Source organism: Megascapheus bottae, chromosome 11 (genome assembly GCF_031878675.1).
Source record: "Megascapheus bottae isolate mThoBot1 chromosome 11, mThoBot2.hap1, whole genome shotgun sequence".
Classification (NCBI taxonomy): Eukaryota; Metazoa; Chordata; class Mammalia; order Rodentia; family Geomyidae; genus Megascapheus; species Megascapheus bottae.
In genome coordinates, this window is record NC_143519.1 from 45873506 (window position 1) to 45888601 (window position 15096).

Here is a 15096-nt window from a genome sequence, read left to right on the forward strand (position 1 = left end):
CAAGTGGTAGAGCTCTAGTCTTGAGAATGTCCAAGGACAGTGTTCAAGCCCTAAGCTCAAGCCCATGACTGGCAAAATAAAACAAAATAAAATAAAATATTATTGAAGTTTATAGAAAAGGTTTATATTTTTTGATATCCTAATTGTTACATTTAAGCTAAAAATTTGACAGGAAATTTGATATGTGAATTCTTATAAGTTAAACTGGCTATACTCAACAGAGAGAAAGGGAAGGGAAAGTAGAAATGCCTTTTCTGAGTCTACTGCAATGCTAGGGATCTCTATCTGTTATCTCTTTCCTAATTCACAATCACTAGAGGTAGATTGTTTAATTTCTATTTTTCTTTGCCTCTGTGCCCATTACCTTAAAAAGTGGTCACTACATAGTAACATTTAACAATTTTTCTTTTTTTCTTCTCTTTGTTTTTAATCTATCTTTTTTTCTTTTCACTGCTGGGGTCTCAACTCAGGACTTTGGGTGTGTTAGGCAAGAGCTCTACCACTTTAACCATGCCCCCCCTGCCCTATGTTTCAGAGTTTTGTTGTTGTAATGGTGGTTGTGGTTTGTTTGTTTGTTTGTTTTGTTTGTTTCAAGTACCATTTCATGCTTTTAGCCTGGTGCTGGCCTTGAACTACAAACCTCCTATTCCCTGTGTAGACAGGTTTACAGGAATGTGACAATATGCCTGACAATAACTCAACAACTGTGTATTAAATAAATAATGGAATAATAACTTGCCAAGGATTACATAGCTGGCAAGTTGTAGGTCTGGTAAGAAAGCAGTAGGTGCCGGTCTTACTCCGTAGCCAAGGCTCTATTCACATGCTGTGTCCTTAAAAAGTTCACAGGATAACAAAAGAAATAGCCCGAGAACTCCTCCACCTTGAAGCAATTAAGGTTTCTAGGTCTTAGATCTCTTATCTGGAAACTGGAGAAAAGAATTCCTTTTGCTTTTTAGATATATGAGGGTGCAAATTGTTGAGGAATGGTTCTTGCATGCTTAATCCCTGACAAATTGAGAGTGCTTGTGAACACTAAATACAGAAATAACAAAGAAAGATCTTGGTAGATTACAAGGGCCTTCAAACACAAATTGTTTTACCTAAAATAAGAAACTAATCTGATATGCATAAATGCAACTTGTCTTTTTAATCAAATATTTTCTTGAAAAAGAAAAGGTTGTATAGACCTCTGAATTTCCAATGCCTCTACCAAGAAGAAAAGTAAGACACAGTCTCCAGAAGGACAGGTCCCAGTAGGGAAATTCATTTCTTAACACCTCAGTCACTCCGTGGTTAATCAGAATTGGATGGTTTCCGATGCCTAGCTCTTGGCTCTGTCAACTCTTTCCTTCTGATACTTGAATAACACAAATCTGGCTGTACAAGCTATTTATCAGCTCTACCCAGGCCAGGAAACCTTAGGAGAGATATTGCAAATCCACTGAAACCTGACTATTTACCAGCTTTTGTTCCAATTGCGATCAACCTCCTAGTTTAGTTCCAAGTCCATGCCATCCCTGTGGAAGAGGCCATCCCCCCACTACAAAGCTGGATTTCTCTTCGTTGTCTTATTTTGCTTTGCTTTGCCATTCGATCCATTAAGGTAGCTAATGGATATTTAGTCTCCTCTTCTTTTTTAAGAGTTCTCTGGGACCCACTAACACCAGAGACAAAGCAGAAGAGAAGAAATCTCTCCACTCCTAGCTCCTCCATTGAGAGGAGATGGGGGATGGTACACAATGCTACACAGCAACGTTACCTCTCAGGACCACCAACACCAGGCTCAGATGGCCTCACCTGATAAGACAGTGCCAGGTAACTGTGGAGGGCATCTAAGTTTTCAATAAATTCTGTGAGGTTTCCTCCTAACGTCCGTAGCATCCTGTCGTAGCCAGACATCTTGCAGAATTTAAAGAAGTATTCTCCAAAGAGCTTCAGAATGGCCTCCATGGATATACCTGTAGAATCCAGAGCACATCCTTCAGTGAGGTCCCCAGTGAGGAGTTCGTTCTCCCTTGTTCTTCATATATTTCCAGTGTTAAAACCCTGCTGTGCCACACTTCCCAAGATTGCTTACCAAAGGTTTCACCTTCCATCCATGAAAAGCCAATAACCTCCAAGTCACAGGCCCATCCATCATGAGATGCCCAAAGCAGCCCTGGTACCAGTACCTTCTCATTAACCACCAATCCTTTCCAATCCCACCTTACCCAGCATTTCCCATGACATCCACGGTAAACATTTCCCAATAGTCTAGGTAGTAATGTGGAGCTATCGTATTCCTTTATCACTAATCCAGCATCCAGATCAGGGGTCACTCTGGATCAAGGAGACTGCAGTCTGCTGTAATCACTCCTACCCGCAACTATTCCAATACAACAATTTCATGTGGAATCAAAGACTCCCTCTGCAAAATTGCTAATATCACAATGTAAAAGAAATTTCTCCAAGGTTATGTGCTCCTGATTTAGTTTTAAAAAAAAATAGAGCAAGGCAATGTGGCTCATGCCTGTTATCCTGGCTACTCATGAGGTTGACATGTGAGAACTGTGGTTTGAAGCCAGTCAGGGCAGAGAAGTCCGTGAGACTTTTTATCTCCAATTAGCCACCACCAGAAAATCTGAACTGGAGCTGTAGCTCAAAGTGGTAGATCGCTAGCCTACCACTAGCAAAAAAAAAAGAGCTTAGAGACAGTGCCCAGGCCATGAGCTCAAGTCCCCAAAACAGCAACACACACACACACACACACACACACACACACACACACACACACACACACACACACAATTAGAGCAAATACCTGAAGTGATTTTTCCTTTCTTAACCTCAGCATTCCTTTTTAACTTCCATCTTTGTATCACATTTTCCATGAAGATTTCTCTGAATTTCTTCTTCCTAAGCTGTGCACTTTTTTCTTCCTAAATGAAGGGCAATTCGGGTGGGCAACAACCTTTCTTACATGTTTTCTGAGCTAGATGCAAAGTATGTGCTTAAGAAATTCTTGGGAATAGATTTGCAGCCTTAGGTGGGCGCTAGTACCTTCACTTCCCCATTCTGTATGTGTGCTGTTAAGGTAGCGAATGTGTTTTGAAAGCATTTTACAGTTCCTCCAAAATCATGAATCAAAGTTATAATTAGTGAATGGCCTCTGACCAACAGACTGTCAGGGGACAGATCTGCTTGTGCAGAAATGAATTCTAAATGTAGTGCTCTTCATATCATATCCTAAAGCCTCTGGAGCAGCAGTTAGACAAGCAAGAAACTCTCCACGATGACAGCTACCACCCTTCCCACAGGAGGCAGGACATCCATGCCTCTTAGGAGCTCCTAGGAGAACCTCGTCGGGACGCTTGTAAGTCCTGGAGCTAAGTAAGAGATCCAATATGTGTGACTTTACCATGGGAGACTGGAGGAATTCACAATTCTTTTCATTCATCCTTGAAGGAATTTATGAGGCTCCAACTGGATCTGGAACTCATACAGAGGGCATGCTGAGGCTGCAGAGCTCTCCAGAACTGAATCATACAGAGTCAGAGACTCAAGGAGTTCTGGCCACTCCCAACCTTTACTTGCTCCCTAAGATAGTCTAACAGCTCCCCATAGCCAGACAGACATGTGGGCAGACCGTGGTTCTATAATCTGAGTAGAATACAATCCCCACCAAGTTGTTCTGGTATTGTCAGAGATAAGTTATACATACTTCTCAACAAAAGAAATCAAAAGCCTCTTAGCCAACTCTTTTGAATCTAAAGAAGCTTGGGGCAGCACGTGGCCAAGTCCTGAATTATTAGGACAGCACGTGGCCATGACCTGAATTCTTAGCCTCCTTTGGGTGCCTCGCATGAGAGCTCGACCTAGCTGGAGGCAGGTGGGCTTGTCTGTACCCGTAACCAGGAACCACCTGCTCACTCCTAAGTGAACTGAAGTATGTTCTTCTCAGGTCCCTTCCAATGTTTCTGAATGCCTCACAGGGCTCCTGGAAAATAAATGGACAGGTGTGGAATCGCTCCTTCCTCTCCCTGTCCGCCCCTCCTTTCTCTCTAAATCTAACTAATTCAGTCTAAGGAAAACCAGCTGTGCCTTGCAGCCTGCAGGCTGGAGCTTTGTGCAGGTGCTTCCTGTGACCTGCCAGAAAAAGCACAGGTCCCCAAAGGCTTCCTTCTCCCAGGGGCATCTCCCAGGAGGACTAAGGCCGACTATAAGCCAAACAAAGTTAGATTCGAGCCATATTGGCAACCAGGTGTGGAAAGATTGCCTGTTGGACTTTTTTTTTAATCTAAAGACTTACAAAAAAAATCCATTCCAATTGCCCATTCCAAACCTGTTTGTTTGGTTTCTGGGCACCTAGCTTGGTTAACAGAAGACATCTGGCCAAGAGACTGTTTCTTAAACAACCCAGGGCTTGCATGTAGTGCTCTCCATCTGTGCTAGGCTTGCACTCTTCTAGGATTCTTGGTTCAAAATGCTTGTCCAGCAGAGGACAAAGGCCTCTTTTTAAAATCAGTGTCCACCTTCTTTTTATAAATATAGTTGCACTCCTGTGGATTTAGAATTCCAAGGGTTGTCTAGCTCATAAGGTTCAAGGATATACAAAAAATAGTAAGAAAACCTATGAGCAAACAAAACACAAAGCTTTGTTGCTTTGAACTGTTATTTGATACTTAAAAACAAGCTGACTGTAACACATATAGTATTTACTTTTGTGCAAGAAAAAATGTGAAATAAATAAGTATGTTTCTATCTGCTTATTTGTACAAAATTAAATATTAGCAGGATAAATCAAGGGGCATTCAGTTGGCTATCTCCAGGGCATTGTTGGAAGGGGGTAAAAGATTTGAAGGAGGTCAAAGGCAGGGGACTAGTATCCCTCTGAGCAAAACTTTTTGCACAGTTCTGGTTAGTCATAATACTTAAAACAAAGAAGCTTAATAAGGACATATTAAAACCTTAAGATGGAATAAATTAACAGAACAATATTTCAACAAAAGAGTTTTTAATAGTTACCCAGGAAAAAAAATAACATTTGAATGCAGTATTAGACTTTGTGATCCTTAGACAAACTATGAAAGGAACTTTGGACACAATTCAATGATAGTTATAAAGGTAAGTTTCCTTTCATATGAGTGTGGATTGGTAATTCTGAAAATATTTTCAAAACGTTAAAGAATTAAGCCGTAATCCTAGCTACTCAGGAGGCTGAGATCTGAGGATTGAGGTTCAAAGTCAGCCCGGTCACTAAAGTTCATGAGACTCTTATCTCCAATTAACCACTAGAAAACCAAAAGTGGTGCTGTGCTCAAGGAGTAGGGAGGTAGCCTTAAGCTCAGGGACAGTGCCCAGGCCCAGAGTTCAAGCCCATGACCAACAACAAATAAATAAATAAAATGTTTATGCCTCATTATGGCACAAAAGGACCTGAGACTCTTATCTCCAATTAACCTCTAGAAAATGGGAAATGGGGCTTGGCTCAAGGGTAGGGTGGTAGCCTTGAGCTGAAAGGCTGAAGGACAGGGCCCAGGCCAAGTTCAAGCCCCATAATCCCCCTTGCAAATAAAACCTAACTACAAGCCCATTTGACATGACAGATATGTAGATAGGTAGAAAGACAGACAGACAGACAGACAGACAGACAGACAGACAGACAGACGGACGGACGGACGGACAGACAGACAGACAAAAGATAGAGACACATGTATTTTGTTGTGCCAGAAAGCAAAGACATGATCAAAGAATAAATAGGTACAGGTCAAAAGTATACTGTAAGTCAGTGTTGAGAGGGAATGGAAATTCAAGTATCAAAATAAATAATACAAATAAAGGATCATAACTTATTTTAAAAATTAAAAATCAAGAGTCTATATTGATACTAATAAAGAACAAGAATAAAATACTTTTTGTGTGTGCCAGTTCTGGGGCTTGAAGTCTAGACCTGGACACTGTCCCAGCCTTTTTGGTCAAGGCTGGTACTCCACCATTTGAGCCACAACTTCACTTCTCCTTTTTGTAGTTAATTAGATATGAGTCTCATGGGCTTTTCTGCCTTAGCTGGTTTTGAATGGCAATCTATGTACACTATCTAAAAGTACCTCCTCATAGACACTAATCATACACGGAAAAGTCATCACTTGAGATTGGAGAAATCTAGCAGATTCTAATTCACCAAGTGACCCAATAATGAAGCACCTACACATCTGATAGAATTAACTGAGAGGAGCAAAAAAAAAAAATAATACTATTAGCCACTTTTGTAACCTGCCTGCCAAGAAAACATAATTATATCATAAAGATCTAGCAAATGACCCTAAACTGAGGAACACTACCAAATGGCTGAACACAATGTCCCACAGATATCAGGGAGATTCAGGACCTTGTCCAGACTAAAAAAGGCTGTAACGACCTGACAACTGACATGAGTTAAGATTTTCTTTTTAACAAAAGGCCTAATAGGCCAATTGGAAAAAAAAACAAAAACAAAAAACCAACTTCCAAAGTCTTTAGGTTAAAGATAATTGCACTGTGTCAATTTTGATTTCCTGAGTTATATGAGAATCTTTAGAAATGAAGAAGTGTCATATCTACAATATGCTAACAATTTATGAACAAAATAGAGAGGCAGCTAAGGAGAGAACATAGCCAATATGGTTAAGATGTTAACATGTGGATTGTGTGGGTAAAGAATCTATGGGACCTCTTTGCACTATTCATACAAACCTTTGTGGGTTTAAATTTATGTCAAAATAAAAAGTTTGCGCTGATTGCCCTGAAAAGACCTTTTGAAGTCTTAGATAATAATACCACAAAGATCACTTATTCATGACTAGCTGAGACATAGCTAGAAAGTCGACCTCTGTCCTATTATGAGTTGTGTTAGATGTAATGAGGGCATTATCATATATTTTCAAGTGTCTTTTTCTTGTTAGAGACTCATACTGTGAGTGAAATTATGGGAAATCTGAGATTTACTTCGAGACATTTCAGCCAAAACAAAACCAAAAAAGGGGTGGAGGGACAAGATAGATTAAACAAGACTGGCAAAACACTGAAAAATAAGTGAAACTGGACTTCAATATACGTCTCTCTACTTTAGCACATATATTCAAAACTCCATTAAAAAGCCTTTTTTGAATACTTTCATCTATGTTTGGCTTCCCAGGAAAGAGGTGGAGCTGTCTAATAGACATTTAAACTGAAATGATAGATGAATGGAATTTTCTCCTTAACAAGCCTGGCTCTTTTGTGTTGCCAGACAGTGTTTACTTCTTGCTGAGTTACAGCTCCAGGGACTGGAAAGGGTAGAGGTGGGCTGTTCTGGGCAAGAGGTGAGATGCCAACTGCTGGAGTCCCAGTAAGAGACGGCAGGTGGAAGGAGGGAGAAAAGCCCCAGCCCTGGCAGGACTCAGAGATGGATCACCCAGGCAAGCCCGGATTTCCCAGGACCCCTGCCCACCTCCCATCACCCAAGATGGAGGCAGTGAGCCTATTCATCATAGAGATACCTCTGAATCACTAGATAGGGAAACACAAGTCCTACATCTTATAAAGTATCTCATCCAAAATGAGTCATTGGATTTTTCTAGATTGCTCCATCCACCTGGAAAGAGCCATTTATTGAATATGTTCTCCTTCACCATGAGGTCACTGAGGTCAACGCAGGCTAAAATGTGAGGAGTCTCCTCTGAGTAGGAGAAAATGGAGTTGAAAAGGAAGACACAGCCACACACACTGAGGTGGTGCTTTTGAGGGAGAAAGCAGGTTAAGTGGGAAGAGCTAAGTTGCAGAGGAGGCATGATGTTTGGACACTGAAACCAACACAGCTGGGAAATGGTTGATGACAGCTCAAGGGGGCAATCAGATAAACAGCTGCCCATATCCTAACTGACCTGGGAACAGAGCTGACAGCCTAAGCAGTCACCATAAGAGAGGCAGAACTGTTAGGTGCAATGCATGGAAAGTGGACAGCATAAAAGTAGTTTGCTGAGCATGGCTCTGGGGTACACAGAGGTATTCTGGGCTAGTTTACCAAAAAGAAACAGGCACAAGGTTACATTGTTAGGAGGTGATCTATTAAGGACATAGCCACTCGCATATGTCTGATGTCCAAGCCCTTGCTATGGACATTGTCAATGTCTCTTCCAGTCTTCCAGAGCCTGCATAGACCCTGGAATCAGGAAACCCAAGTTCAAATCTCCATTTTCAGTTGGTTACACAGCCTGGGTTACTACTTGTCCCATTCTCAGACGAGTAGAGGGAAAACTAGTATACATTTTTAAATTGTAAATTTACCACTGTTTCTCTTTCTTTGTTTCTTTGTTTCTTTCTTTCTTTCTTACTTTCTTTTTGAAAGAAGCGAGAAGGGTTGTTGGCATTTGCTGAGGACTAACTGTTGAAATGCATTTTTACTCTGGTTTTCTTAGCAGGGGAAGTCTAGACAGACACAGCTGTGCTAAATGGCTGTTGGGTGTTGTTTTGAATTTTGTCACTTCAGATCACTAATAACCCACTTACACACTAAGTAGGCACTTATTCATGTACAGAACAATTCCTTATGCAATACTCAACCTGCCATCTGGTCCCATCCTGAATTATGCTAATGAGCAAGCACAGAGCTATGCAATGGCAGAGGGATCTGGAAAAATCCCAACAATTGCTTCAAGGTAAAGAAAATGCATTCTGGAGCCCACAACTCAGAGAGCTGAGTCCTAGCTGGTGGTGACTAAGAATCCTTTTCTCTTTCACGGAAAAGGAGAGCTGATCTCAATTGATCGGTAGGTATATTTAAACAGTACATATAAACAGTAATAATGCCCTGTAGCCTCCCTGTCTTGGATTAGTGAGATAGTATATTTTGGGAAATAAAATAGCCCAGGGTCATCCTGATTTCAACTCTCAGGTATATGTTTACTAGATTCTGAATTCTGATTTGTTTTTTCTTTTTCAAAAAATTTCATTTTTATCTTTAAGTAGTTGTACAAAACAGTTGCCACCATGAATCTTGATCAATGTCACCCCTTTCTGATTTTTTTTAACTGTGAAAAATGTACACGCTCTGCTTACTTGCCATCTTAGATATAGGCAAACAGATGTCATGGATATAAAGAACAAGGAGACAGAATGCTTACGAACTGTAACACAAAGCAGAGTGGAACCACAGTATCTGCTTTGGCTCTGGGTAAGATGATAGATGCACCTATCTATCGATAAACTTGTTGCTGTCTCTAAAAGTATTGGCTGGGTTAGAAACCTGACCATTTGGGGCAGGTATGGAGAGCATCTCTCTGCTAAATATGCGACACACCAAATGGCATTTATAAGCCCAGCAATATAAAAGCTGGCTGGAGTGATATCAGATGTATAGAGTATTATTTCTGAAAGTCTGGAAACATACTAAAGTTCTTATTGTTGTCCCATAACGGATGATCATAAACCAGAGACTTCAACAAAGGAAATTTATTTTCTCATGGTTCTGAAGACTGAAAGTACAAGGTCAAGCGGCTGATCTGGTTAGTTTTTGGTGCGTGCGCTCTTACCAGCTTGTAAGGAGCTGTGAAATATGATGGGAGGAAAAAAAAACAGCACAGGGCAAGCTCTCTGATAACTTTTCTCCAGAGATATTAATCACATTGTGGACACACTCTCCCAAAGGCTTCTCTCTAAGTACTATCACTCTGGAAATCAAGGCCCGAACATAGGACTCTAGCAGGAATGCAATTCAATCTGTAACAGTCCTCAAGGAAAAACAAATTTCATACAAAGACATTTTTTTCAAATCTTAAAAACAAATTTGTTTGTTCATTATCCATTCTCTGGAAGATCATAAACTTTTCCTAGGAAAGTTAGCTAATGACTGTTTTAAGCTTTGTACTTCATATGGTCTTGGTTGTGATAACTCAACACAACCATTATACTGCAATGTGTGTATAGACATATAAACAAATAGGTATAGGTGTGTTCTAATAAAACTTTATGTATATAAAGCAAGCAGGGGCCTAGATTTTGCCCACAGGTTATCAGTAGTTCCCCTGACCATCGATCAAAGGGCTCAAAACATAGTTTAAAATCATAATCATTTGAATAGAACAGCAGTCCATCTCTCTATTTTTTGTGCCAATCTTAGGGCTTGAACTCAGGGCCTGGGCACTGTTCCTGAGCTTTCTTGAGGCTAACACTCCACCACTTGAGCCACAGCACCACTTCTGGCTTTTTCTGTGTATGTGGTACCGAGAAATTGACCCCAGGGCTTTGTGCATGCTAGTCAAGCACTCTATCACTAGGCCACACTCCTGAGCCCCATCTCTAATTCAGAGCTACAAAATGTAGTAGCATCCCCTGCCTTAGTTTCAGGTTCAACGTTCAGTTCACATGTGCTGGTCATGTCTGCACATTACTATATGCCTTGTGTTTGTTATTTGATTTAATTTATTCCTTCCCACAAACCTGTGAGGAATTCCTTTCCAAGGAGGAGATCAATGTTCAAAGACATTCTAGTCAAAGTCACAGCTGATAAGACAGAGCAGAATGAACCCTGCTGTACATTCTAGAATAGCAAGAAGATGCATTTCTTTGGCAGAAAGCTATGAACCAAGTCAAGGCTGTATGATTCAGCCTCCATACCATCCAGCTGCTGGGATTTCCTGGAAAAAACTGGAGAGGACTAAAGGTGGACTTCATTTTGTCGTATGGTGAGAAAACAGAGAAGCCACATTTTGAAAGATTTTGGAATCTTTATTAAAAGGCTGTTGACTGCAGGATGGACCCATCTCAAAGACCAGCAGCCAGCAAATAACACTTAACACTTTTACAATACAGGAGAAGAAAGAAAGAACAAAAACAATACCAACAGACCCTACCACCCACCATGTGAAGACACGATACCGGACTGTACCATCCACCATATGAAGACAAGATGCCGGACCTTACCACCCACCATGTGGCCAAGATGGCACTGGCCAGACCCCATCTCCCCACCTGAATTTCACCTTCAATTCTCAACTTGTTATGCTGGCTTTGGCAACACATACACAAAAATTGAAACAATTCTCCACTTGTTGTTGCTCTTTTGTCTTCTAAACTCTGTCAAAAGTTCAGCTTTTGGAATTGGAGGTATGACTCATTTGAACGAGCCACTGAGCAAAAGAGCCCGGGACTAAGGTTGAATCTCAGGCTAAGAAAGAGAGAAAGAAAAGAGAGAGAAGGAGGTGGGGAAAGGGGGGGAAAGGAAGCTGGGTGCCAGTGGCTCACGCCTGTATTCCTAGCTATTCAGGAGGCTGATATGAAGATTGCAATTCAAGGCTAGCCCAGGGCACTAAAGTCCATGAGTCTCTTATCTCCAATTAACTACCAGAAAACTGGAAGTGGTGCTGTGGCTCAAGTGATAGAGCACTAGCCTTGAGTTGAGCTCAGGGACAGCACCCAGGCTTAGAGCTCAAGCCCCATGACCAAACAAAAAGAAAGGAAGGAAGGAAGGAAGGAAGGAAGGAGAGGGAAAAGAAAAAAAGAAAGACTCCACCTTTTAATATAGGAAATAGGTACCTTCCTGCAGAAATCTCACCTAATACCCTGTAGTCTTTCTGTGGAAAGAAAATGACTAGCAGCTCCTCCTACTTACCTAGAAGAAAGCCATAATTGTAAACAATTGGTGGCTTGTAGGCCACCAGCCCCTACTCGGAACTACAAACTTGCACATTTGTCCCTAGAGAAGTAGCACCTGGGCCTTGACTAACTGTGGTGGTGGTACATATGAGGATAAAAAGGGGGCTGTCTTTGCAATTTAGTGAAGCATATTTAATGTAATTATGTATTTTAAATTTTTAAGGAAAGCAGATGTTCAAGAAAATAAAAACAGAGACTCTCCAGAAAATGCATCAAGCAAAGAGGCTGAAAGGCGCAGCTCTGCTATTGTATGCTTAATAGCTCAGAGCAGAGAGGCCAGAACCCAGGTCCCCAGGCTCCCACAGCCCTGCCAGAGCAGCACACTCAACCTGGACTTAGGAATCTGCATAGGAAGCCTGCTGCCACATCTGCATCTCCATAACCAGCACCCAATAACCCACAAACTATCTCTTCTGTTGCTGCAGAGGAGATGAAAGGGCCTGCAAACACCTTCTCCCAGTTACCCTCCAAACACAGGGAAAGAATAAGGTGCCCTGGAAATCCTGCAATTGCCAGACAAGCTTTTTCCTTTTTCCTAGAATCTCTCTATGGCAGTTTCTCTGAGAGAGTACAGGTAGAGGAAGAAATGTCCAGCTGTGATGGTTGGAAGCCCACTTGAACCCAGCATGGTGGGTAGAACCTGGGTACTTGTTTGGGCAAGGCCAGGAAATGTTATTGAGCTTGGAATCTGAGGCCCAGGAAATGAAGGAACAATGACAAATTTTAATCCTGAGCCATATTCCCAGCCTCAAGCCCAATTTTAGCCAGGAAATAAAGGTAGAAGGTGAGCAAGGTCTGCCTGGAAGTTATTTTTATAAGCATCAGTTCCTAGATTCCTCTCAGCTACCATCACCAACATCCTGCCAGATCTTGCTGGTATCTCTAGGTCCTGTGTGGCTCTATGGTCCAGAACAGACCAGAGCAGTCTGATGAGTCAGAGCAGACAGCAGGTAGCAAAGAGAACAGCTCTTTACTGGAGAGAACTCCAAGTGTCTTACACACACTTGGCTTCCCAAACTTTGGCCTTGGTGAAGTCATTTGACCTTTCCCAGATGCAAAATCCCGGAATGTCTTCTGCATGACACCGTGAACATCGGCAGAGACCCAAATGTCAGGCAGATTGTCATGTGAAAACCAAGGGGAACATTATTAGTTCTCCATTCTGTCATTTCCAGATGCATGAGTTAAAGCCAACCGAAACAAACAAGATTATACATTCATTGACCAGCTGACAGGAATGCTGTGATCGGATAATCTCAGGAACCTAGACCTGTATTTCTCTAGGAGCAATAATTCAGTATTCACAGAAATGTCATAGAGTGCAGCAGCTGTAAATAATCAGAATCTACTGTATTTTGGCATAGAAGCCCTAAGTAGTCAAAATTAACCCTAAGGGCTTACCCAGAACCTTGCAGGCCTCTTGAATGAGCTTCATGGTGATGATGTCATCATACACTGTGTAGGTCATGAAGGCATCTTGTACTTCTGCCGAAGCTCTGAAGGATGAAGCAAAGAAAAATGAACACCCAGTAGTTGAAGCTTAGTCCTGGAGATATAGCCAAAGACCCAGCAAGGACTAGTGTAACAATTGACTCAGGAGCTTAATGAATGTGTTTGGGCCAGTCCCCAAGAACTTGGAATAGGCTTGCCATTCCCCAATTTACATCAAGATTGTTGATCTCACCTCCTTGAAGTTGGACTTTTGAAGTTCATTGTGACTTGTCTTTGAATCCTTAGGCAAGAGCATTTTGCTTTGCACCCCATTCCAGGTTCTCACCAACAGCCTGGGAGACCTTGTACCTGCATCTATGGCTCAAGGGGCTAGCTCTCTGAATTTCCTGCTATTTATAAAATGTCCCATTTTGGTGCAATGGCTTCTAAGCATTATCAAATACAGCTATTCTGAGATGACTTAGCTGAACCCTAGGGTAGGATAAGCCTGTTGCAAGCCATCACCGTTACTTTCTTAAGTGAGTTGCTCTTCCTCCTGTTCAGGTTACCTCTGTACTCACTCCCATGGGATTTATGAGCAAACTAGGGTCAGAATGGGCAGGAAATCAATTTAAACTTGACACCTGGCTACGAGCTGTCCCATCCAAGGAAGGAAGCTGTGATATCAAGCTCCCTTGGGGAGCTTAAGATTCTCTGTGGCTCTTCTCAGCCCTCTGGTGGGATCCCCTGTTGAGCACCTGCTTCTTTCCTGCAGGCTGAGCTGAATATTTTGGTATCCAGTGCTGATTTAGCTATGTATAGAGGGCTGGAAAGCCGCAAGATCTGACATGCAGCAAGAGTTCAGTGTTTCCAATTCAGACGATGGTCTGAAGCACATGGCCTATACCATGACATACGTCAACACACAGAGGCCTGGGCTGTTGTTGATACTGAGTTAGAATCATGAGGTATTAAATGGTTGGTCTTCTTTAATTAGTTCCTAGTGATGCTACCCAAACTATCTGGGCAGAAAAACAAAGCTAAAATAAGTTGGGGGAGAAAATAAGCACACATATGCCTGAACTCACTTGCCTCTTAATTCTCCAGTTTGGGAAATCCATGTTCAGAAGCCCTTTCTAGATCCAATCCAGCAAGGTGACAGGTGATGAATGGTGGATTTCATATTATTCAACCTTCTAAAACTGCTGTCATGTCCCTAAGTGTCCAAAGTGAATGGTAAAGCCCACAGGAAAAAGTAGCAAGTTTCAGGCCAAGAAAACAGGATCAACTTAAGTTGATGGAGATCTGTTCCTTCAAGAATTCCCTTATACTTAGAGATTTCGAAGAGAGACTTCTCAAGACAGAGGCTTACACACTCACTGTGTGTAAATCAGGAAGAGACCTTTCGTCTGGCCCTCTTATCATCTATCTGGGTAACTTGAAACAAATCTCACTCTAACTGCCATTACTTCATTGTGACAAACACCATGGAGATTGTGACATACGCCTCCAGTCACCAAGGATGTGTCCCTCCTCATCTCTGATTCATTGAAAGAAAAAGAAAACAAGAATATCTGGCACCAAAAGCAGAAGTTCTCAAGGTATGATCCATAGAACCCTTAGGGATTCCGAATAGGTTTGTAGTAATACATGTGTTTTACCATCAGGTAAAAATGGTTTAAATAATAAAACAAAGACATTGTTTGCCAACCAAGTGACATTTTGTAAGTTGTCATTTGAGCTAGTTGTGCAAAAGCATCGGTTGGTGGTGCCTGTCATTGATCCAGGCAATAGTACCAAATTATTAAATTTTTCATTATGTCCTTTACCACTGTTGCATTCTTGCAGACAAGCAATGCCAGTTTCACTAGAGATTGTTCTTTTGGAAGCAGTAAACATGATCAAGTCTATTACATGTGTACCCTAAGCACCAGTTTTTTGAGCAATTTCCATGATGAAATGGGAAGTACATGGATGCAGAAAGCATTTGTGCTCCACCCTAGAGTGTGGATA

At 41.6% G+C, this 15096-nt stretch overlaps 1 protein-coding gene across 2 annotated transcripts in view; it reads right to left on the reverse strand.

Annotated features, from left to right (window-relative positions):
• LOC150057006 (putative guanylate cyclase soluble subunit beta-2) overlaps positions 1-14516 on the reverse strand; it is a 47155-nt gene extending 32639 nt beyond the window's left edge. The window contains exons 1-3 of one of the 2 annotated variants that reach the window (XM_090342192.1): positions 14172-14516; positions 13054-13148; positions 1801-1961 (exon numbers count right to left, since the gene is read on the reverse strand). In XM_090342192.1, coding sequence (XP_090198318.1) covers positions 1801-1961; positions 13054-13120 — 228 coding nt within the window. In that variant the 5' untranslated portion in view covers positions 13121-13148; positions 14172-14516. Of the gene's footprint in view, positions 1-1800; positions 1962-13053; positions 13149-13336; positions 13370-14171 lie in introns of those variants that run through there. The other variant, XM_090342191.1, reaches the window with a different exon arrangement.
• Between the last annotated feature and the right edge of the window lie 580 nt (positions 14517-15096).